Source organism: Tigriopus californicus, chromosome 11, assembly GCF_007210705.1.
Source record: "Tigriopus californicus strain San Diego chromosome 11, Tcal_SD_v2.1, whole genome shotgun sequence".
Taxonomy (NCBI): Eukaryota; Metazoa; Arthropoda; class Copepoda; order Harpacticoida; family Harpacticidae; genus Tigriopus; species Tigriopus californicus.
Genome location: NC_081450.1, coordinates 7,185,111 through 7,208,371, shown reverse-complemented (window position 1 = coordinate 7,208,371; position 23,261 = coordinate 7,185,111). Strand labels below are relative to the sequence as shown.

Genomic DNA, 23,261 nt, shown 5'->3' with positions numbered 1-23,261 from the left:
AATCTTCAAACAAAGAATTAATTCGAGTCAAGGTCGCTCAAAAATGTTACTTCTGATTTCAGTATTGATTTTTCACAACCAAAAACTGTTTCAACTCAAAATCTTCTTATCTAGAACGAGTTATTTTTTGGTAAGACCCAATTAGATTTCTCACTATGGTAACACTGCCATGATGAGTCGGTCTTGGTAAAGTGAGTGAAGCTGTTTCAAAGACCCTCGAGAAAGAGGAGTCCATGCTAATTGCGTCGTGAGTTTTACATGGTTCCTTCGTCCCCGTCCCTACGGCCGATTCGTCGTTAATCCTCGGCCCTGCCTTTGCCCTGGTGCCCAGATTCAAGCCCGGAAAGACTCCACCCTCTTGAGTTTTCACGATTTCGGATTGGGGTCTTATTGAGTCTATTTATTGCCGGGTTGGTTGGTTCCCAGTCGTGGCTTAAGCGCGCCACCCACTTCTAGAGTCCACCAGACCGGTGTGTGTGTGTGTGTGTGTGCACGTGGAACTTGGACTGGGGCGTTGAAATAGCCCTTGGCTGGCTTGAGAAGAACTCCGTGGGTGTTGAGAGGAACCTGCTGCCGTTCTCCCGGTGCCCGCCCGAGGAGGACCCGCTCGAGGAGGACCCGCCCGGCTGTTTAGAGGGCTGACTAGCCGTCCGATTGATTGATCGCTAGCTTTCTAGACTGGTGTTGCTGTGCTTTGCCGCCATTTGAGAAATTGGCCATGGTGAGTTCGTTTTCTCCTGACCAGATCCTTTGCCGCCGAGTGCCTTAAAATGGTATGAAATATATCCATATACATGTTTTCCTACGATCGTACATGCATATGAATTTATGGATGCTTATGGATGAATATATCAATCCCTCATCGTTACCTTGATAATAACAACAGCGTCAATCGTAAAGTTATTTGAATCGGATCCCGCCCTATTCATTCCTCGTTCAGTGACATCGCGATTGATTGATCCCGGCCTTTAGGCTATCGTTTCTAGTTCTGTAGGAAGAAAATAGTCGGACCTTTTTGAACGTGACTTCGCGAAACTTTGACGTTACAGGCCCCTGGGGCTCTTTCCTTCTTGGCCACGTCCGGCCTTTTGCACGATATCTTTTCCACCCATACGAACCAATTGGGGCTGGGCCTGTTCGTTTCCATTCATTTTTGTTGAAATCAGGAGCAGCCTTAATTCCCTATTTCTTGATGTGCCACACGCATAAAAAAAGGGTAGTTCATCTCGATTGCTTTCCTATCTGGAAATTGCTTTCGTTTGGGTTAGATCTCAGATCTATCGATGAAAACTGAAAGCCAACAAGCACTCGCAGAAATTTAAAAGAGGCCAGATTTTTGGCTATAAATTTCTATACGGCCCAATTTCGTTCATCTTTTAGTCACAAAAAGAAGTTTTTCGGACACGATCAAGCGAAAGACTATCGTTCAGGCCGATCTTTACGACTGTTCTTCTTTTTCGGCCATCAAACGAATGATTATTTGCTTTCCATTGTCATGACTTCAAAATGAATCCACATCTCGGACACGGTTGCTTAAATCGGAAATTGGCCAAGTAAAAAAACATGCGTATGGTTACATATAAACCTTTTTCAGCCTGGCTAATTATTTTGTTTTGCTAATTCTTCTGCTGTTTCTTTGGGTACATTGCCATAAAATTAGAACAATCTTCGCTTAATGGTTATTACGTGTAGTTAGTTTCAAGTGAATTTTTGCCTCTGGTTATTTAAAGCAAATCTGGGATCTTCAATCTCGTATGACAGGAAATTTGTTTTAACTTTGCAAAATTAAAAGCCATAATTGTCTAAAGTACAAAAGCAAAACGGTTGAATGAATTAACCAGGTTAGATGCAATCCCTTGAAAATTTAATTGCAAAAGCCTGATTGATTTAGTTTTGATAAATCTGAATGTTTTTTTGGGGGGGGGCAGGCTCAAGTCCAACAAAGAGCTTGAGTCATTTGCCGCATTTAAGTCAAAGTGGTGTGGTATTTAGATAAACAGAAAAAAGGTGAAAATCTTCTGTCAAAATCTTATGTCTAAACCTTTAGTAGAAAAATCCATAAGTCTTGCCAATGGTATGACAATGCCAATTATTGTTGGCCAATAATCTTACATGGTCAGTTCATGCAACGGTTTTGCTTGTTCTTTAGACAATTTTGGCTTTTAATTTTCGCAAAATTTAAACTAATTTTCTATGCCATACCATGGTAGCTGAGTTGTCTAATGCACCCGATAGAGGCACAACATGGTTCCCCATGTGTGGGTTCGAATCCCGCCTTATGAGAAAACCATACCGAATTACAGACGTCGGATTTGCTGAAAATGTCACTTGAATCTAACTACGCGTAATAACCATTTAGCAAAAATTATTCCCATTTAATGGCTACATACCCAAAGAACCAAGGCAAAAAAAGTAGCGAAACAGAGTGGTCTCAAATAGGTAGCCGTTATACCATGTTATTTTAAACTTTTTAAACGCTTCTCGTCGGTCACGGGTTTTAAAAAGGCTTGTATGCCTATACACATGGTTTTTTACGTGGCCAAAAATGAACTTTCGGGAAAGATTTCTCTAACATTGTTTGCAATCGACTTTGATTTGTCATTTTTAACAGTTTGGCTTTTCCTGTGGTAAAACATTTTTTCGTGGCCGTATTTTGTTTTGGTGCATTAAGTTAAAACAGTTTGAAGTTCTTAGTCCAAATAATGTAAGAGTCTCTTTTGAAGCGCTTTGGTACGTAGAAAGAATGTAGTTTATTTTGAACAGATCGAATGAAATGAATGAACTGCGCCCAAGATGTTTCCTTCAAACTCACTCTTTATACAATTGAAAAGTGTCAATGAAGTCGTATTCACTTAATAATATGATTTACATTTTATTCCTAGTTCTCAGTCGTACCTGTTTCTTGACATTGACATTCAAGACTTGTTTTATCTGAATTGGCCACTACGTCCTTTTCATTAAAAGTTATGAATAAAAAAAAAACATCGAGTTTATTGATCTGCAAAAGTTTTTTTTTTCTTTTTGCTCCAAAACATGCGCATGAAAACATTGAAGTATCGAGTTAGTTAAGATAAATGTTCAAACTCAGCAGTTTTCCAAGTTTAACCAATTCCGAGTAGTGGCTAAATACACGAGTATTATCGTAAAACTTAAGTTGGGTTTGGAGATCGCAATCAGTTTTTTAGAAGATGAAGGCATTTGCCCCAAGACACACACTGCTGTATTTTCAGCCAAATCCACCAACAAAATCTCCACACCTTTGTCACAGCAAGATGCTTCCACCATGGCCGTGGTATGCGCCGTGGTTCCAAGGAGAATGGGTTCTAAAAACTTGGCTTTAACCCCTTGGACTGTTGGCTCAATAACGTAAAGACCCGTAATGTTGTCGTTGGCCCTGATCAAGCCTGTCCAATGGGTCTCTTTACAAAGTGATTTCTTCTGATTCTCTTGACATTTGTCATAGCTTGGGCACAAAAGGATTTGACCACAATCAGGAGGCGTTTTGTCAAATAGAGTAAGAGGACCGGAACTGACAGTAAAGAGGAAAGAACGCTCCACGATTTTTAATCCACTGTCTTGCATGAAGTTGATATTCTGAACCATGACTGTTATCTTGCTTTGGGCTCCAATCTTGACACGATCAGGAATGGCGATGTTCACTTCCACAATCTTAGTTTCTTGAGGACGAAAATTGTAGATGAAGAGTGGTCGAATTCCTCGAACTAGTTCCGCGTGCTTTTTACCAAGAATGAAGTTTTCTCTGTGTGTCAGCGTCACATTCACCGGCCTTTCCCCAAGATTGGTAACATATACTCGTTCTTTGTAATGACTCCCTGGCGCAGAGTACATCGGAGATCCCTCGAAGAACTCAATTGAGATTATTCTATTTCTGTCTCTCTGAACTGCTTGTTCCAGCAAGTCGCAGGTTAAGTCACCACCATCCACAACCGATCCCCAAAGTAACAAGATGGCACAAACAAACTGATGGTTGGTCATCCTAAAGAGATACCCACTTTCCAAGCACGACTTATTTTTTCTTCAACTTCCGAGCAACGTATGTGGGCAGATCAGTGTTAAGTGATGTACAGTTCTGAGGTGGGAGGTGTTGTTCATGTTGTCCCTTTGTGCTCTCAAGCTCGGCCGAACTTTCGCCAAGACTTGAAGTGACGTCGAGACCTTGAATTCAAGACGGATCTGGCTGCTTGCCTGAGAGCACGGAACAGCTCCCCAATCGGCACAGGTGGCAGAGCTTCTCTGTTCTTGTCTTGTAAGTCTTAACTCGTGCTTCGTCTTGTTTGATTCCTTCGTTTTTTACCTCAAGTGATGAATTTTCTGAAAGAAATTTTCGTATAATGCTCTCCACAGTGTCTTGCTTCCTAGTTTTGTGTATGTACTGTGTATGGAAGCCTTACTGGGGAAAGCTCCCCAAAGGCCAATGAGTAGGTCCGACTTTCCAATTTGACATTTCCCATGCTTTTCGTGTCCGTTGTGCCTTACACAAGATTACTCGGTCATTATGGAAAGTCTCTTCATTCTCCTCCTAGACTATCTTATGGGTACTCTAATTACGCAAGTACAGGCTCTGTTTAGACTCTTATTCGAAGATTTGTTGGAGATGAGTTTGCGTTATGCGTTAATTCTTGCAATAATTTTCAAGATTCCTTTGAATCTTTGTGCTCTCTCTCAAATGACTCCTCAATATAAAATCTTAGTAAAATGATTTTTCAAATGTCGATGAAATAAATCTATATAACATTCTATCATTGCTTTTAAAGTATACAAAACGAGCCCTTAACCTCATTGGACTACTTTATTACCGACTTCTTCCTCTGGCGACGTGCTGATGTTATGGATGTATTTATTTGGCTTTACATAACCTATCATATTTTATTATACTATTTTATAACATTTATACATACACCATAACATATTGTTATAGATTAGGGGTTTCTGGGGTGAAAATATGAGACTTTTGTTAATGAATTTTACTTATGGTCAGCACGTTATTCTAATTGATGATTAAAACTACATTATTGATACATAAGAAATTTAAAGCTCAGGAAATTTATGGCCCCTAAGCATGTTGCATTTCGAAGTCAAAAGCATTTGGCCAAACAGGCACAATATGTTCTCATTTTAAAGAACATTTTATCTACTCCGTTAGGAATGACAGCATTGTATTGTGTTGGAATGCCATTTTAACTTATTTCCATTTGTTGAAGAATTTAAAATTTTGAATTAGCTGTAGAAGCTTGTGATTATGGTATCTTAAACAAAGATTGTATTGGTGCTTAATTAGCTTTTGATGCTCAATTTTTTTTCCTGGTACTCAATAAAAAGAGTGGAAACATACTGGCGTCCCGGAAGACATTCACGAAACTATGGAGTAAAGCTTCATGTTCTTCAGTCTTCCATTTCTTTTTCCCAGGAAATGATAACATATACAAACACTTTCCTGGAAATGAAAGCGGTTGTTTTTTTTTTACTTCGGAACGGTGACTTTCAATTACAATATAAAATTGGTATTTTGAAGTTTGGAGAAACTATAAATTGCAATCGTGCTAGTTTCTAAAACCATTGATTGTGGCGCAGCTTGGGGAGCTCAAAAAGCTGTTTTCCTGAGTCCATACATTAAATGCCTTTATTACCGAGCTGTATTTGAGGAAAATTACACGTGACTGACTAATAAGTAGTGATGGGAAACATTCGAATAACATATTTCAAATATTTTATGCATTTTTGCTAAATTGCACTCTCCAGTATAGTGTTCGACTTTGCGATTTTTCCTGCATATTTTCAGTTCCTTGGGGTACAGAAAACATTCAACTAACCGCAAAATGGTTAGAATACAACATATTGGTATTGGTATTTATTCAATAAGTACTGTGTACTTTTTATGCTTCATAAATTGATCAGTTTGGATATCTTGTGAGAATATTGTTCACTTCAGATCTAAATTGACTTATACATACATGAAATACAGCGGCATGAAAATTGAAACCTCGGTCACGGGCGAGGATCCTTAAATCTTGTCTCGTAACATTTCGGGTGGTGCGGACTGCATTGTTGGCTTAAGTTGGTTGTTTTTCGATACCGGGGAACAGACAATACATTATTTTCCAATTTTCAACAAGAGTAGTTTTGATTTCTAGTCTGTTAAGTGTGAGGAATCCGTTTTCAATGTAGAGAGTTTCGAGGCGAATCTGATCTATACTATTTTTGCTCGAGATGAAACGTTGAACATCATTCAAGGTAATTTGTAGCTTTTGCTGTGGGGCATAAGTATTGTCTTTTTTTTCGATTACACGTATTTCTAGGTAGAGAGACGCACAGTATTGAATCTTGGAGTATATCAGGGAATGAACAAGTTCCATTCACATTCGATTTATGGGGTATGGAACCCTTTAAAAATTTGAGTATGCCATGGCTTTTAAGCGTTTCTTGAGTCAAACGATCCAGATGTTTAACGAATGTCAAATTTGATTGAAACGTCACTCCATGCACTTTAACATTCGTCTGTTGGTTTGGTGTTTTTGAAATTATTGTGGACAAAACTGACAATTGTTTCGTCCTATGTGTCGCTGAGTGTATTAAGTCACGTATTGTACCTTCTTGAGCGACAACTGAATTTTTTAATACAACAAAAAAAATCAATAAGATTTGCTGAGATCAAAATTCGTCTTCTTAGTCTTGGGAGCATTGTTGAAAGCCAGTTAATAGTATTTTAGCCCCTTGAACCGTAATGTTAGCTTCTTACCTTGAAAGCCCTCTTTAATTCCATCTAAACTGAGAGGAAGATCAGGCATACCCTCGCTAGTTGTTTTGGACAAAGATTCATACTGAACTTATTAAAGGATGTAATTTTAAATTGCCGTTAGATACCCAGGCTTTAAAATATAGGGATTCCTAATAGTATAATTTTATATATTCACGTGTTTCAAACTTTAGATTTGTTTATTCTACCTTCCTTGACCACTTGACAAATCAAAAAAGGGATTAGGGTGGTAATTGACATCTGCGATTAAAGTCATACTATCATGTTCATCTTTCCCTGCCCGCTTGTTCCCTGCCTTCAGGAGGTTTTTTGTTGGAGTGTCACTGATATTGGTTTGAACTCATATGGGACTTTTTGACCAATGGGTTCAAGAGAGACGGACAGTGAATATTGCGATGTGTCTGCCACGTCTACTGGTACTAGATCTTTGAGTTCAAATTTCATTGGTCGATCATATCTGTCCCTTGAATTTCGACTTCATTTTTTCCATTCTGTCAAGATTCCGATCCCAATTTTTCTCTTATAATGTGCAAGTGTTATAGGTCGTTGCGAGTCAAATTTGAAGGTCTAAAAGGTAATAAAGTCAGAAACAATTGCTAGTTTTATCCAGCACAAGCAAATGATTTTGATAAAGTCAGTGTTCTTCCAAGGAGTAAAGTAAACTGGAACCCTGCACTACTTCATTTGCATTTATAGCTTGGTTAGTTTCAGTTGTGATCAGTTGTGAAAACTGTAAGCCGTCACAGTTTTGACGTGAAAGAAAATATGTCATTTATTCTGATACAAATGATAGCTCTATAAATATTGATATACCAGCCTTGATTGCCACTGAAAAGCGCTCTATGCAGACACAAGAGTTATTTACCAAACAAATACAAGTAAGGCTGAAGTAAAAAACGACATTGAGGTGAGAATTGTAAAAAAATGAATCGGTAAGAAACATGCGACTTGAACACAAAAAACCAATTGCCCTAACGTTGGTATAGATCATTGATGTGATATAATTTTAATGTGGAGGAGAAGAGACCGTGAAGCATATTTTTGTTTTTGTTACTGAATTAAAGATAGATTGTAATCTTGGATGAACTAGATACCTATCATCATGAAAGTATCAAGGATAACATTAAAGATTAGAGAAAACATATAATATACCTTTAGAGCCTTCCGAAGAATTGTCCTTTTCAATGAGAGGAGGTAGCGCCCTCGTAACTCGTCTACGTAGGAGCGGACGAACAAACGTAGAAAAGTGAGAACACGCTCCTTAGAGCGTAACACTTTAAAATGACATTATTCTCTGCAAACACAGCATTTATACATCTGATACAATCGCTTTATCTTAACTTCTCTGGGATACCTTTAAATTTCTGCACATGCAAGATTCTGAAACCTTGCGATGAAACATTTAATGGATTTAAAGTAACGTAAAAAGGATACAATTTTCAAAAGAGGTTGGCCACAACTTATTATGAAACTGCAATGATTTAACAAACTTAGTCGCACCTCATTCCTTTTTTAGTTCACGCTTATTTTTGAAATCCAAGAGCACGACTGAACTCAAAATTTGGATAGATACTCCTTGGAAATCTTTCAAAACTAGAATTTTCAATTCGACAGACATATCTTGGATTTGCTTCAACGGCTTGTCAAATGCAAGAAGCCATCCTTGTAGTTGGGCCAGGGACATGACAGTGTTGGCATCAAAACTTGGGCCTTAATTACCTCTCAAGTACGTACGAGCAAGCCCTGCTTAAGTACAGACTTCAAGGGTTGATACTAGCGGACGAAAGTCTAGCTAAGGGTTCATAGTCGAATGTGCGTTGTTGTTGTTGTTGTTGTTATCATCTATGCATTCCTGAACAAATCAAGTTGGAAAGTGGACGCTTCGGCCTTTAAATGTCACGGTGATGTTTGAGAGTGAATTATCAAAGTTATCCGTGGTTAAATCAGCCTTTTACAGTTCTTGGTTATTCTCTTTTCCAGGGCTTGGATCCGCAACGAGTTCACAATGCCTTGACGAAGCTTCAGGAGGATCAATATGATCTGGAAGCGTGGAGTTTGGTGATTAAGGATGCTCAATCCAGAAAGATCGAAGAGTCTCGAGACACCTTCGAGAGGTTGGTGTCAGTGTTTCCAACCAGTGGGAGATTTTGGAAACAGTACATTGAACAAGAGGTACGGTCTTGTGCATTATCAATGAGTCAGCTAAAAAAAATCTGTTCATCTGTTTCTCTCTCTTTCTCGGTAGACGAGGTCCCGGAATTTCGAACGAGTCGAAAAGCTGTTCACGCGTTGTCTCATCAAGGTCCTCAATATCGATTTGTGGAAGACCTACTTGAACTACGTGAAAGAGACCAAGTCCATGCTGCCAAATTACAAGTACGACTGCCGATTGCCAATCTTGGCTCGTCCAGAATGTGGCCATTTTCATACATTTTGCCTCTCCCATTCTCATTTTAGAGAGAAAATGGCCCAAGCGTATGACTTTGCCCTTGACAAGATGGGCATGGACATTGCTTCCTATCCAATTTGGAACGATTACGTGACCTTTCTGAAAAACGTCGAGGCTGTGGGCTCGTACGCGGAAAATCAGAAGATCATGGCCATTCGAAAAGTTTATCATCGTGGGGTTATAAATCCTATGATAAATATAGAAAATTTATGGTATGTCCAACAGGGATGTTCGCGATCGAATATTATACATACATTCATTCGTCATCTCACATCATCCGAGTCCAGGTTCATTTCCACCCATAGATGTGTTGAGCACTAGATTTGGATGCCTTCTATGGAAGTCAGGGCCCTTAGGGTCGATCAATGCTCCCTTTAATTAACAAAAAACATACAAAGTGACGATCAACCGATTCGAAATTGCGAATCGTAGTTGGTTAGTTAAGACGCAAAGACTAAACTTAATTGTGAGAAACTTTGGTAGTCGTGCTAATAACCAATTAGCTGAGATTGGGTAGCTACAGGTTTTAGCAACCTTGTAAACTTAGTTTTTCAATTGAATTCTATACACTTTTTCCTCTTTGTTAGAAGTTAATTAAGACCAAAGTCAGGCCTCAGGTCGGGGATTCAGCCGAATTCGTCGCCATTCTCAAAAGCACAATGCCTTCTCAAAGGGAGTCCATGTTGGTTCCCGAAATGAATTTAGCCAGAACCACATTGTTTGAGATCCGAGGTCTCTTCTTGGTTGTTCTTTCTTTTGGGATTGCTAATGCTTGCTTGCCAGCTTAGCTACTTGTTTGATCTATCCTGGGAAGAGTAGGTTCGTTAGTGTCAATTTACTATCGCTTCACTCGACCAATTGAGCCCTTTCCGCCCCACAGAATTAACGAATGAGGTAGTGGGCCACTCTTTCTGATCGCTCCATTCCCTGATTGGACTGCTCCTATTCTAGCATTCATATTCAACAAAGCGAGCTCAATTTTAGACCTAGGCCCAATCAAGAGAACGATTTCAACATTTCCCAACGACATTAGGATTACCTGAAGCAAGAAATAGAGGCTCAATTTAAAGCTCTTGTCTGATCGGAACCTCAAGTATTCCTCTGACATGAATGTGTCCTTGGAGATTGATTGGTCGAGATATCATCCATTCATATCATAGATTGGGAGGTGAACTTGAATTTCTTGCAACTGAGCACTTGCTGTCGAACAAAGACTATTGAACTGGCTCTTGAGACTTGGAATTGGGCTTTTCCCTCCGATTTAGATCCCGAAATAGTCAATTTTCCAATATCGAGAAAGATGCATTTCCATTTCCCCCATTGTGTGCACTAATTTGCCCTGAGGGAGAGGGGGGAGAGAGAGAGAGGGGAGTTATCCTCTCAAATCAGATCTCCTTGGAATTATGTGGAGCTCATTTTACAATTCTAGGAAGAACTACGTGGTCTTTGAGCAAGGCATCAACCCAATCTTGGCGGAAAAAATGACCAACGAGCGGAGTAGGGACTACATGAATGCACGCCGAGTGGCCAAGGAATACGAGGCTTGTACTCGAGGTCTTAACAAATCCACACCCTGCGTTCCACCCACTGGAACGCAGGATGAATTGAAACAAGTGAGTCGAGTCAATGATCCCTCGAGTCCCAGCTACCTCCTGAATAAAGCTAATCCGTGTTTTTTTTTTACTCATCCGTGCGTCAGGTTGAAGTGTGGCAAAACTATATTGCCTGGGAACGCTCTAATCCCTTACGAGTCGAGGACCAAGCTTTGATCACGAAACGAGTGATGTTCGCCTACGAGCAGGCCTTGCTGTGCTTGGGACACCATCCCAATATTTGGTACGAGGCCGCCGTGTACTTGCAAGAAAGCTCCAAACAACTTGCTGAGAAAGGGGTACGTACGTAAGACTGGCGTTCTTGGTACTGTTGTTGCTGTTGTTGATATGGCCGCTGCTGCTGGTGTTGATGATGATGATGATTGCCGTGGTGGGGATGATGATGATTGTGATGATGTCATGGGATCCAGCCAAGGTTATGCTGATGAGCCTTTGTCATGCTTCGCCAAAATTATCAACCTCGTGGCGTGTTGACAAATGACTCAACAAATAATTTAGGCCTTATTTTACGAGAGCAAATGTTTACTCAAACGCACTTGTTGCCTCTTTCTTTATTACCTAACGTGAAAAGCCGCACCAAAGAGGGGTATCATTAATTGTAACGAATAGTTATAAATCTATAGACCCATTATTATTGTGGTTCAGCAATCTGTAATCGGTCAAAAGAGATGAAATCATTACTTTGTTCCTATTTCCAAGATTATTTCATCTTTAAAAAGTGTTTCACTCGCAACAATAGACGTAGTAAAGAAACTTTGCATTTCATTTCTACTTTTTTTTCTCGCCAACAAAATGCCTAAATATTGTTTAATCGCGGAATTTCCCTCTAAAATTTGCAGTTTTTAGTTTCACTAACATTTTTAAAATGACTTAATTGAATTCGTAAGCTAAACTGCGCAGAGCGTGTCCATCACGTATTCCCACCACGCACCTTCATCGAAGGCTGACCATCATCTTGGTTTCAAATGCAAGCCCTTTCCTAAAAGAAACGCTCTTGGAGCACACTAGAGGCTTTACCCCCTGGAAGACCTTTATTGCTCCCTTGGGGAGCCATGGCGGAACTGCTGCACAAGATAATTGTCAGTTGGCTGGCTTCTCCGAGTAAGATATTAATAGACCTTCTACCGAGACAGACTCGTATGTGAGGCCGAGTTATCATTCATTTTTATAATAATATCCCGGTTATCGCCCAATGTCCCCTTATTGTGCCTCTGGCTGTGCGTTTTCAGGATGTGGATGCCTCGAAGATGTATTTGGACCAAGCCTCAACCATGTATGAACGCGCAAAGTCAAGTGTCCTCAAGAATTCGTTGTTACTCCATTTTGCCTATGCTGATTTTGAAGAGCAGCAAATGCGATTCGAAAAGGTCAACCAAATCTATCAAAGTTATCTAGAAATCAAGGAGATTGATCCCACTCTTGTAAGGATTCCAGAGGAATAAGATCTTACGGTATATGAATGTCCCACTGATTCACCTCTTATGTTTTCCATTTAGTGCTACATTCAGTACATGAAATTTTCCCATCGGACCGAAGGCAAGAACGCATCTCGATTGATCTTCAAAAAGGCTCGTGAGGATCCTCGTGTATCGCATCACGTGTTTGTAGCCGCCGCTCTAATGGAATACTATTGTACTAAGGACCAAAAGATTGCATCGAACGTTTTTGAACTTGGATTCAAGCGTTATAAGGCCAATGAAGAATATATCCTCGCTTACATCGACTACCTCTCCCATCTGAATGGTAATTGGTAACCTTGCTAGTCGATTCTCCCATCCGTCCCCCTTTTTTGTTCCATTTGGTTTTGTCGGGAATGCTACCGTGAATACAGACAGATAAATGGGGGGTATTTACAGTATTTTCTGTCCATGCCCACGAGAGGCACTCGTGTAATGTGGCTAGAAAGCATGTCCTATCCTCGCAATTCTAAGATCGCCCTCGATTGTTGATTGCCTCAACTTGGAGTAGTGCATATTCACAATGGCTGAAATAGTTATTGTTGTGCCAAGAGACTGCCGCCGTCCCCGCCTCCTCCTCCCTTTCCTCCTTCGTCTCCTCCCATTGATAAATGGTTATGTGGTTCTCCTAATGGAGTTTGTATGTGTTCATGTGCATGTGGGTGTGGGTAGTTCGATGGACAGCTCCCCGTACATGTTGTGGATGAATATGATTGTACGTAGCCAGTCGGAAATCGGAGATGATATCTCGACTTTTCTTTTCCAGAGGATAACAATACTCGGGTCTTGTTTGAACGGGCCCTTTCATCGGGATCACTGAAAGCAGAGCAGCAAATGTAAGTGAAACCTGAAAGCTATGCAGCTAGAAACTAATAATATCATGAACACGATTGTTGGCGTCAATTCCAATTTCCTGATCTTGATTGTGTGGATTTCTGGAGAATAATGCAACAGTAGGAAAAAACTTTATTCTCCAACAATTGCATTATTGCACTCCATTTCAGAGACATTTGGAACAAGTTCCTGGAATTTGAGGCAAACATCGGGGACATGACAACCATTATCAAGGTTGCCCAAAGACGTGCCCAAGCTTTGGAACAAGTAAGTCGAAAGAAAAGGGGAAAGAGGAAGACAGAAAGAAAGGCAGAGGCAAAGAGAACTAGCGGTACATAGTAGAAAACTCGTACTGAAGGTACGGACCACAGAAGAAAGGGTACAAAGAAAGGGCAAAAGGCAAGGACAAAAGTTTCATTTGCCCTCACTCACCACTCACTTCGAACAATTTGATTTCTGAAAAACTTTTATGAAGGATAGACTTCCACTGACTTTCGTTGCTTCTTCACCCTCTCTGATAAAAAATACAAACCTTTTTCATTGGCTTTCTTCCTCCCAAGTTTCAAAACAAGCCCTCTTACATGAGCATGTTCCCACAAATGCCATTTTTTTTTGTTTCCATGCATGACCTTAGTATTAAGGAGTTAGTCAGTTTCTACCCTCTTTGGAGGATAAAGAAGGATAACAGTTGTAATCTGGCGTGATTCAGATTTGGATGATTTTCCCCGAAAGATGATCTGCTTACACGAAGTCCTTTCTTATCTCTTCTTAGGAATTCGGTGAGATGAGCGCCACCTCACAATTGATAGATCGTTACAAGTTCTTGGAACTGTACCCATGTTCCAAGGATGAACTGACAATTCTGGGTTATAAAGCCATCGGATCTCAAAAAATTCCCCATGGGATGGCTCTATCGAAAGAAATCCTGCCCATCCAAGCCAATGGTGTAGGTCCTTCAGTGGTCACTGACCACGATACCGTGACTCGACCTGACACTGGGATGATGACTCCATTTAAGGTGGGTTTATTGTAGGTTGTGTGAATTCAATACTGTATATTCAAATGCCCAAAGTTCATATAATCAATTCTCACTGATGAGCTAAAGTGTATGTCAACTTGGGCTGTCAGACACAAGCCAAGGTCTTTTCTACCGACCTTTAATGGCATGTACACATCTGTCCTCATGAATGAGCGTTTTTGTGTGTTAGTGAACTTTAGAGGGCCACATATTGCGCCTCTTCACTGAACTCGAATATGGAATGTTGTGTACGCTTCGGAAATGCCTTCAACGAGAACGCAATCTGAGCTATGGCGATTCAATTTCTCGTCCGTCGTTCCTTTTAGCCCAAAGTCAAATGGATCCCTGGGGAACATCGAGTGCCCGGAGGTGGTTTTCCCATGCCACCAGCTGCCGCTGAGCTCTGCCAGAACTTACCTCCTCCACAATCGTTCCAAGGCCCGTTTGTTGTCGTTGACAGACTCATGGAATTATTCACTCACATTTCGCTTCCGGACAAGCTTGAGGGTAAGATGCGTAACAGATAGCAATGCTTGACGTACGAGGGGCAAATCATCTTATGATTTTCTCATAATGCCTTAATAGAAAATATTTTACAATTGGTTCCAGCTATTTATCAGAAGTATTGCTGGAATTAAATTCTTGATTTTTTTGCGATTTTTTAACATTGTTTCATAACTTCCCAGTAAAGAATATTACAATATATATTGCTTACGACTTTTGAACAGAAAGCTTGCTTGCCTTCATTTTTGGATTCCAGTGCAACACGTAAATTTCTGGTCGCATTGAACCGAGAAAGAATAAAAACCTAGCTACAAAGCGGCCTAATCCGAAAGGGGGCCTTGGCCTAAGGCCTAAGGCCTCTCAAGCGCACCTACAATGTTGTTCATGGTCATCAATTTAATTTTGCAATAGTAATTACATAACCGAGCTTTTCAGTTTCTTGAGACGTAATGCATGTGTTCAAGCTGAAAGCAATTATATCATATTTATTAAAAAGGTTTGGTTTGCTTTGAAGGTAAGATATACATAGAACGAATAGTAGTTGGAGGAACGCGGTGCCAGACGTCGATAGTATTAGGATATTCGTGCCCAAAATGCATCTTTAATTAGCTAGATGGATGTCTGAGTGAGACATGGTGGTTCGTTTCATGTCCTTATGATTATCCTTGATGGGAGGAGCGGCTGTAGTGGCATTGGTTCTCTGTCGGTGTAATTGGTACTTGGTGGGTGGAGGCGATGGTTGGTGTGGCATAAGAATCACATTGCTCCCATCCTCACCCGTGGAGGATGAGCGATTGCCAGAACTTGGAGAATGACGAATCGCATGACACTGAAGGCCAGAGATATGGATCAATGGTTGGGGCGCCGATATATTTGGCCACAGACTTGATACATTCAGATAGAGCTTCAGATAGGACCACCATGATAGGAGATTCAGGGTGGTGATGAATATGATAAGAGCGCCAACCGTCAACCACATTCGTCCTGCTCCTCCTTCTCCTCCTCCTCCTCTTTCTTCTTCTTCTTCTTCCTCTTCCCTTTGAGAATCCTGGAAGGCCACTTGATAGGAAAGGACAGACACGAGAATGAAAACCATGAGATTGATGGGTTGGAGGAAGAGGACCGGAATAAGGAGGTGACATCTTTGGCTCAGATTAAAAAGGCTAAATAAGGCCAAGATGAGAGGCAAAAGTTGGCACACGAAGAACCATCCTCCAATGCTCACAGAAATGGGCACACTCTTCAAACTCATCCATACCATGTTTTCTTTTGACCGGTCCTTAAATGGAGAAAGAATGAAACGAGCAATCAATGGTTTTGACATCAATTGAAAATTCGTTGGAAAAAAGTTGGTAACAACCCGGAAGCTAATTGAAAGAAATTGTCGAAACTTTGCTTGTCATGAAATCTGGACTTACTTGACATCTTGGTTCGTTTTTGATTGATTTTGTCCCAGTGGCGTTGTATCGGTGCCCAATGCTGAAAAAGGTGTTAGCAGACGTTGTAACCCGCGATGAATTGGAACCCGCTGAGGGGGGGAAATCATTGGTTATGGAAGGAATGAGTCCGCTTGCATTTGACGTCAAGTGATGAAAACTTGCACTGTTATTGTGCTTTGAATTGATGTTCCTTTTGGATTCGCTGGGAGAACTTTGGGACCCAAGTGCCAATGCCAAATGGTAAAACGCGAGCAAGATTTGAACCAAAGTCAAGAGGAATGTGGATCTTCGCAAGCGCTGGATCTGTCGTCGGTTTCTCTCCCATTGAACTCGTTTCAAGAGTGGCGATGACATTGCAAACGCACCGTGGAAGACTCCAGTTCACGCCTCGATTGATGGTCCGTATTGTTCCTAAACTTTGAAACTTCTTTTGGCCAATGAAAAAGAGAGCGACTGCCAAGCACTTCGCAACTCGCAACACAAGGAACTACAGCTACCCAAAAGTTGTGTGAGCTCGGACCCAAATGCCCCATTTATGCAGGACTAATTCTAAGCCCAGACTATCTACCTGGGGTTCTCCTCTCCCCTTTTGGCTCTAGGTCTGCTTCTTTTTCTCCTCCTCCTTTGGTTGTTGTTGTTGTTGTTGTTGTTGTTGTTGTTGTTGTTGCTTTTGTTGTCCCTCTTCCTCCACCACCACGACCATGACCACCACCTAGTCTTCCTCCTAGATAGGAGGGCCCTTGGGCGACTGGTTGATTGTTAGGCGGGGCATTTCAAGTGGTTGTGTGTCCTGCTCTCCACGGTTTTTTTTGTTCCAAGTCAAACTTCTCTGGGGCACCTTTGAAGCGCGTTCTTTTTCCTGGCGAATTCTAATGCAACCACCATTTCTTGCCGCAGTGACTTCAGTTCTCGAGTGAGCCATTGACAGCAGAGGACTGAAAAAGTGACCTCGTTTCGTGCCATGGGTTTACCTTGACTTCGACTGGTTCGACTGGAGCTGGGGGGCATGTACCTATCGAAGTGAGTGAATTGAAAGACAAGCAAGGAGCCCTGATCCGCAGTGTTGGGCAGGGTAGATGTTAAAAAAGGCTGGCCTTCAGCCAGATTCCGAAATTATCCAATTTCCTCGGCCGGCCTCGGCTCATTCGGAAGAGGAATTGAATGTTTCTTTGCATGCTTAATTTTGCGAAAGTTTGACACGCTTTTGCTCTGTGCTTGAAATATTTACCCTTCGAGGTCTAACTCTCACTTGTCTTGACATTGAATTGCCACCAACTGATCTTGCTCATTTCACAATTGTGATGGCTATGCTTGGAGGTGTTGCTCGCTCTCATCCGACTAATGAAGTCAGAAGTTGCGTCGGCAATTTTGAGAATCGGCAAATCTAAGTCCGATATCTAGAAGTTGCCTTGAAAAACGTCTATAGGTGATAATTCTTCCATAACAGGAAACCTTTTTTGAAATAATTGATACATTAAACTATCGTCATACCAACCAAATGGTCGATCGTTGAACATCTACGTATTTGTTCAAGACGTGCAGGACTAATCCCTTCGAGCCCTTAAAGTGGCTGAGAAAGGATGAGTTAGGGGTTTAGCGACGAAAATTGGAACCACTGAAACCCACCCAATCGAGAGCAAAACCAACTAACTATAAGGAAAGTGCGGATTGATTCTTCAATTTTTTCTTCGATCGTCGTTCTCTCTGGTTTCAATATCCACGGTTCCTGCCCTTAACTTCCTCTCAGGTTATTGGAATAATGGGATTTCATATCCGATACTGAAATCGATGTAATTATGGAACTTTCAAGGCCACTCTTGGTTTGCGTCAAAGGTTATATTGTTGTTAAGAATCCCATGTTCTGAGTGGGTTGATTATTGTAATAGTAATCAAAATCGATCCAGCGCTTTTGATTTTTTTATCTATTACATGTTTTTTTAAAACTCATTGCGAGAAGCAAATCACATTGGATATGCATTTTTAAACATGATTTCATGATACATAATGATGATACAGTTTATCTTTATGTCATTTGCTGGAGATTGAGGGCCCGTTCTTAGAATGTACAGTATTTTCTTGATGAAATGAAACATCGTAGATCCTATATATTCTTCTTTGAGCAAACTCACATTTTTGCGAAGAGATCAATTGAATGAGGTTGTTTTTAGCACAATGATTCTTTTAAATTTGACACAAGTAAGTCCCTAATTGAATGAATCTCTTGGTACACTCGTTTAATTCACGCTATCGCCAAGAGTCAAAGTTAAAAGCCAAAAGCCTGGCGTTCGATTTCTCCTTCAGCTGATTAAGTCATTAGCAACCATCGTGAAAGAAATGAGAGGCAATCGGTTGGGTTGCATGATTCTCGCTCTCTATTAAAATGACTTGTTAAGAAAAACCTGAACGTGATTCGACATGTGTCAATGCAGTGGATGAAATGAAATCACGATTTTTCGACCTTACAAGTCATCTTTCCTCTGGCCTGAAATTGTATTTGAAGGGATTGACGAGGAGAATTCTCTCTTTGATTCGATAGGATGACATTGATAAAAAGAATCGTCTCTTTTTACTGTATGTATGTGCGTACATACATAGAGTACCTCATGAGCAGCATATGCAGGAGCCGTAGAAGACTCGTTTGAATAGAATAAAGGCCACACGTTTTGTGGGTTTAAACTCTGGCACTTCAAGCACACCTTGACTATGATGCCTACAAGCTGCCATATCCAGTGCACTCAAAAATAGAAAGTACCGTCATGAAACACGTTATCCAACTCGTGCTGCTGCAGTTGGTTGCGCTCTCGATATCGACGAGAAAAGAGACATGGGCATCACTTTTGGATAGACTGTAAGTACCATATGATCAATGAAGATCTTTGACTGTGAATAGTAACGGATATTTTCGTGGCTAATCCCCTTGACCACTTTGCCTTATGCTCTAATCAATCTGAGTTGAGAATTTCATACGAGGCAGAATTTACTTGGTTCGGCCAAGTGAAATGGTCAAGATGATAGATAAGCAGTGAAGCGGATAAATCACGAAAATACAGCTAGTATTTGCTCATTCTTATGGAAGAGGCAAGTTTGAGGAAGGTTGGAAATCACTTTTGATAATCATTGACGACACTCAATTGTGAGTGGTATTTACTCTAATATTATGACGTATTTGAGGCCAGTCCATGCTGCCCATGAATGAATGAATTGCATTGGAGTTATGAAAACTGGTTGTCTCTAAGACACGTTAGAGGGTGCTTCTACAAAGTGGTGTTTTTCTATTGCAGTGAAAAAAGATTTAGGAAGTTACAAGTGATGGATTTAGTACACGCAAATGTTTGAGCTTGATCAATGGAATGACTGTACGTAGATATGCCCATCTTTAAACTACCCAAGTGAGCTTGATGAAAACGAAAATGAATTCGTTGAATTTTTCATGTTGTGACAAAGTAAAAGATTTCATTAGTTGCATTTTTGTCATGTAGTTTTTTTAACAAGGGAGGCAACTGCTACTTTTTAAGCATTTGTTCCTCTCTTGTATTTTTATTGGGGCTAGAGATGTATGCTTTACAGTCCATTGCTTAATCAATACATCTTCAAATACCCATGGATAGTTATGAAACCTCGTGTTGAACTCATCGTGGCCAGTGTGAGAGACCATACCCAGGCGGGCGACATTCCGTTGCTCAGTTTTCCTAATCCTCTCTCTCGAAACGTATATTTGCCACCTCAATTGTATGACGCTTTCTATACCTAATCCCCCGAAACGACTTCCCATAGTGTGCAAAGCTATTTGTCTTGGTTATTACTAATTCATTACGACGAGGTCACCCAGCCAACCGTTCTTGGATGTAACATCCTGCGGATACGAATCTTTCGGAGAAGTTGATTTGACGTTTCTTCAGAGGGAAAATCTGGCCGTCGTATCAGATTGAACAAGAAAAGGAGTAGAATTTTTGGGGCACGATGATCATGATGTGTTGTATGCATATTCTGGTGATTGGCATCTAAATAAGAGGCATGATGGTGCTTTCCTCTAGTCTGATGATCCGTCCTTGTACAGTAATTGACTTGGTCAATATGCTCTACGGTATGTAATTTATTAGAGGAATCAATGGCAAAAAGCAAGAACACAACAAAATGTTTTCAAATGAGTTTATCTGACGTCAAGACTCTGGACGACTCATCAGTGACAGTCGTCAGTGAGATGCATTCATGATTGACACAATAAAAGTCTGTTCCATTGAGCCTGTGGCACCAGGTTCCATCTGGGTAAAAAGCATCTGCTTCGCGTCCCACGCTTTGAAGGGATTCCATCGGAGTGTTCCATTTCCGAAGGTTATAGCTCAACCCGACGGAAGTAGGCCCCTCGAACTTACAAAATATGAGACAAGCTTGTCGGAGATTATCAGACGAATATATAGCTGGCATTCCTCTAACATTTGGAGGTATTTTCAGAGAGCTCACACTGGGATAAATAGCCGGATCCAATGCCAGCTTTTTGCATTTCTTCACGGCGAAGCGCTCTCTTGACATTCTCGGTTCCTCGTCGGAACAAACATCGTCGTCCGGGCACATCAAAGACACTCTATCTTCACACTCACTTGTGTGGTTTTGATTGTGGCACCGACGGGTCATGCTCTTCACGCCCATTGACCTTCGAATACATCCCGAAGTACACAAGCCAGTAAGCCAAGGGGACACTAGCGTTGAGTAACTGGTGGCTTCCAGGCATTTTCCGGTCTTACACATTCCTCGAGTTCCACAACTTGTGCCATCCAGGGCAGGTCCTGATGGATAAGAGCGTGAAGGCTTGTTCGAGTTTGTTGGATCGACTCCTCGCTCGCATTTCAGGTTGGAACACATGTCCTTGTCATCCTTTATGGCCATAGCTGTCCCATCACGTAAATACATTTGACATTGGAAGTCTGCGTCGTAAATCTCACCAGGATCCACGTCAGAGTCGAAGCGAAAAGCAGCTTCATCATTTAGATTGGGGCTGTTGTTCAAACAGTAGGTGGCCTTGGATTTGACAAGGCTCAATGCCGAGCAATTCGACCAACTCGTTTCGCCTCCGTCATTCCCTCGCGAGGAGCTCATTATGAAACCATTGCTTGGGCATGAGTTTCGAGAACCATCGTGTGACATGCCCAGGGTATGTCCTATCTCGTGGGCCAACACGTACACGGCTCCAAATCCTGCAGTGGGCTCTGGAGGGCTATCATCGTCATGACCTGCATCCTCTCGAGGAGCCACACCAAACTCGGTGATGAGGCAAGAATAGTTTTGATGGCATAAAGCGCCAGTCCTGGTCAGTCCGAGCGTGTCATATTCTTCGTAGCCATACTGGACATGGAACAGATCGAAGCCAGTGAGCAGAACACCCAAGTCCCAATGTGCGGGTGATCCATTGACGAGGTCGTTACGTTGCGTGTTGTATCTGAGGAAGCAAGGGGCGAATGATTAGTTGCACTATGTGCACTAACAATATACGTAGTAGAGATAGGGCGACAAAGCATGAAGGGAATTGAGTTTGGACTCACTGGCAAAAGGCATCCAGGAGCTCTAATCGTTCACCTGACGCGCCCTGCAACTCCTGTGGGGCTTCAGTTTGGACCTCCAGCACTTTGATGGCAAAATCCACGCTTTGTTTTAAACTGGCCAAATGGTAGATCGCATCCACTTGGTTGATGGAGGCGAGAATGACGTGAGTCATCTCGTCAGAGGTTTGCAGTACCTTGAGGTTGTTGTAAGCAACCGCATCCACAAATACACCCAGTTCGACTGTCTTTGGTGTGACCTCGGTGTATAAATCATGATCAATTTCCACACGTTCCCTTTGGGTTCCCATCCGCTTTAGCTTGTAGGTGGAGAAGCCATTTTCCACTTCGTTTTCCCAGAACAGAATCTCGTCATCGTCTTCCAAGGCGGGAAGTTTGGCTCGTTTCACCAAATACAGATCCTCGATCACTATCGAATTGGCCAAGTCATCATCAAAGCCCAATAAACTGGGATCGCGGAGGAAGAGCGCCTCGAGCTCGTTGGTGAGGGGTGTGATTTCAAAGGTTTCGTTCGGAGTCGACACGAAGCCTCGAATTTGTCCCAGCCCGCAATCGCTTAATGCGGCCACACTTTGAGCGTCTTTATGAATATAGTGACACCTGGTGATGGCCTCTCCCAGTTCGGTGTATGTTACGCCAGAGGAGTTTCTAAAATATGGACCATCCTTGTCATGGCAGTTCTCGTTAGAAGAAGGTTGGAACCTTCCCCCACATTGGAGTGTGGTGCTTCCAAATGTTGGTCATCTTACCTCCATTGCATCCTAAATCCCTGGGGAGGTAGGAGTTTCTTGTTTTGCTGAAACCTCAGTTCGTACTCGGTCCCAAACACTCCTATGGTGTACTCAATCTCCTCTCCATAGAGACTTGAGGGTGCCGCGTTCCGCCCTTGGGCAGGAAAAGTCCTTTTAAGGTACCCAACGCCTTGATCTCGGGCCAAATGGTTCCCTCTTGTCTTAGGTAAGTCAGCTGGGATTGGAGGCCCACTATCTACCATCAAAATTTGCAGAAAGCCAATAGTCAAGAGCACCAAGATATCCCACAAAGTGGGGTTTATTTCTGTTCGGACCACCATTCCGAATGACTCTACAAACTTTCAACGACTGAAGTGTCCTAGAGAAATACGCCAACTAAACCCTAATTTTCCATCTCTTCTCATGCTCTCGGTACTTCAACTATCTATCCTGCTGACTGTTTTGAAATGATCCTCCCCTCGTTTTACATCGTTCGTGTCCCCTTGGTCGTCTTCGTTGGTTGCTTGGTTTGCCTCTCAGCTGACGGTGGGTTCATTCTTTCGCTCTCTCGCCGGGTTTACACCTGCTTCCTCAACGTTGGTTTTGCATTACCCTCGTCAGAATCACAGACAAAGAAGAGTGTTATATTCTCACCCCTCGTAGTGTTCCACTTGCATAATTTCTTTTGACTAGCAGAACAATAAATCAATCCGAGCTTTGATAGGAAATATACCTCTGACTCAGAAATCATGTTGTCCCGTACTTTGCTTCTGTACCACTGATCCACCGCAATGAGATGGCATATAATGTGGCTCTCATGAAAGTACTTGGAAAATAATCGTATTTCTTGTGGTATAGAAAGAGTTGAAGACCAAATCTGAAATTT

At 41.6% G+C, this 23,261-nt stretch overlaps 3 protein-coding genes across 4 annotated transcripts in view; 1 reads left to right on the top strand and 2 right to left on the bottom strand.

The window, feature by feature from the left end:
• The first annotated feature begins 172 nt into the window (after nucleotides 1–172).
• LOC131890125 (cleavage stimulation factor subunit 3-like) overlaps nucleotides 173–23,261 on the top strand; it is a 26,161-nt gene continuing 3,072 nt past the window's right edge. Inside the window, exons 1-12 of one of the 2 annotated variants that reach the window (XM_059239404.1) lie at nucleotides 173–721; nucleotides 8,756–8,947; nucleotides 9,021–9,151; nucleotides 9,233–9,436; nucleotides 10,654–10,837; nucleotides 10,924–11,115; nucleotides 12,067–12,258; nucleotides 12,334–12,580; nucleotides 13,061–13,130; nucleotides 13,299–13,395; nucleotides 13,901–14,146; nucleotides 14,473–14,653. In XM_059239404.1, coding sequence (XP_059095387.1) covers nucleotides 719–721; nucleotides 8,756–8,947; nucleotides 9,021–9,151; nucleotides 9,233–9,436; nucleotides 10,654–10,837; nucleotides 10,924–11,115; nucleotides 12,067–12,258; nucleotides 12,334–12,580; nucleotides 13,061–13,130; nucleotides 13,299–13,395; nucleotides 13,901–14,146; nucleotides 14,473–14,653 — 1,939 coding nt within the window. In that variant the 5' untranslated portion in view covers nucleotides 173–718. Of the gene's footprint in view, nucleotides 722–4,133; nucleotides 4,268–8,755; nucleotides 8,948–9,020; nucleotides 9,152–9,232; nucleotides 9,437–10,653; nucleotides 10,838–10,923; nucleotides 11,116–12,066; nucleotides 12,259–12,333; nucleotides 12,581–13,060; nucleotides 13,131–13,298; nucleotides 13,396–13,900; nucleotides 14,147–14,472; nucleotides 14,654–23,261 lie in introns of those variants that run through there. The other variant, XM_059239405.1, reaches the window with a different exon arrangement.
• LOC131890126 (uncharacterized) lies at nucleotides 15,109–17,640 on the bottom strand. Its single transcript, XM_059239406.1, has 2 exons — nucleotides 16,069–17,640; nucleotides 15,109–15,929 (listed from the first exon to the last, which is right to left on the bottom strand). The coding sequence occupies exons 1-2, from the start codon at nucleotides 16,441–16,443 to the stop codon at nucleotides 15,252–15,254; spliced, it is 1,053 nt and encodes a 350-aa protein (XP_059095389.1). The 5' UTR covers nucleotides 16,444–17,640; the 3' UTR covers nucleotides 15,109–15,251.
• Nucleotides 20,168–23,101, bottom strand: LOC131890123 (A disintegrin and metalloproteinase with thrombospondin motifs adt-1-like). The gene is made up of 3 exons (XM_059239403.1): nucleotides 22,394–23,101; nucleotides 21,627–22,292; nucleotides 20,168–21,523 (listed from the first exon to the last, which is right to left on the bottom strand). Exons 1-3 carry the CDS (start codon nucleotides 22,714–22,716, stop codon nucleotides 20,230–20,232), a joined length of 2,283 nt encoding a protein of 760 aa, XP_059095386.1. The 5' UTR covers nucleotides 22,717–23,101; the 3' UTR covers nucleotides 20,168–20,229.

Bases quoted from the DNA above. Each gene is read 5' to 3' on its own strand.
- LOC131890123 (XM_059239403.1), bottom strand. From the start codon at position 22,716: ATGGTGGTCCGAACAGAAATAAACCCCACTTTGTGGGATATCTTGGTG. The intron at 22,293-22,393 runs GTAAGATGACCA...TCCATATTTTAG, and splicing joins GGATTTAGGATGCAATGGAG to AAACTCCTCTGGCGTAACAT. The intron at 21,524-21,626 runs GTGAGTCCAAAC...TTGCTTCCTCAG, and splicing joins CTCCTGGATGCCTTTTGCCA to ATACAACACGCAACGTAACG.
- LOC131890126 (XM_059239406.1), bottom strand. From the start codon at position 16,443: ATGTCATCGCCACTCTTGAAACGAGTTCAATGGGAGAGAAACCGACGA. The intron at 15,930-16,068 runs GTAAGTCCAGAT...TCTCCATTTAAG, and splicing joins AAAACGAACCAAGATGTCAA to GACCGGTCAAAAGAAAACAT.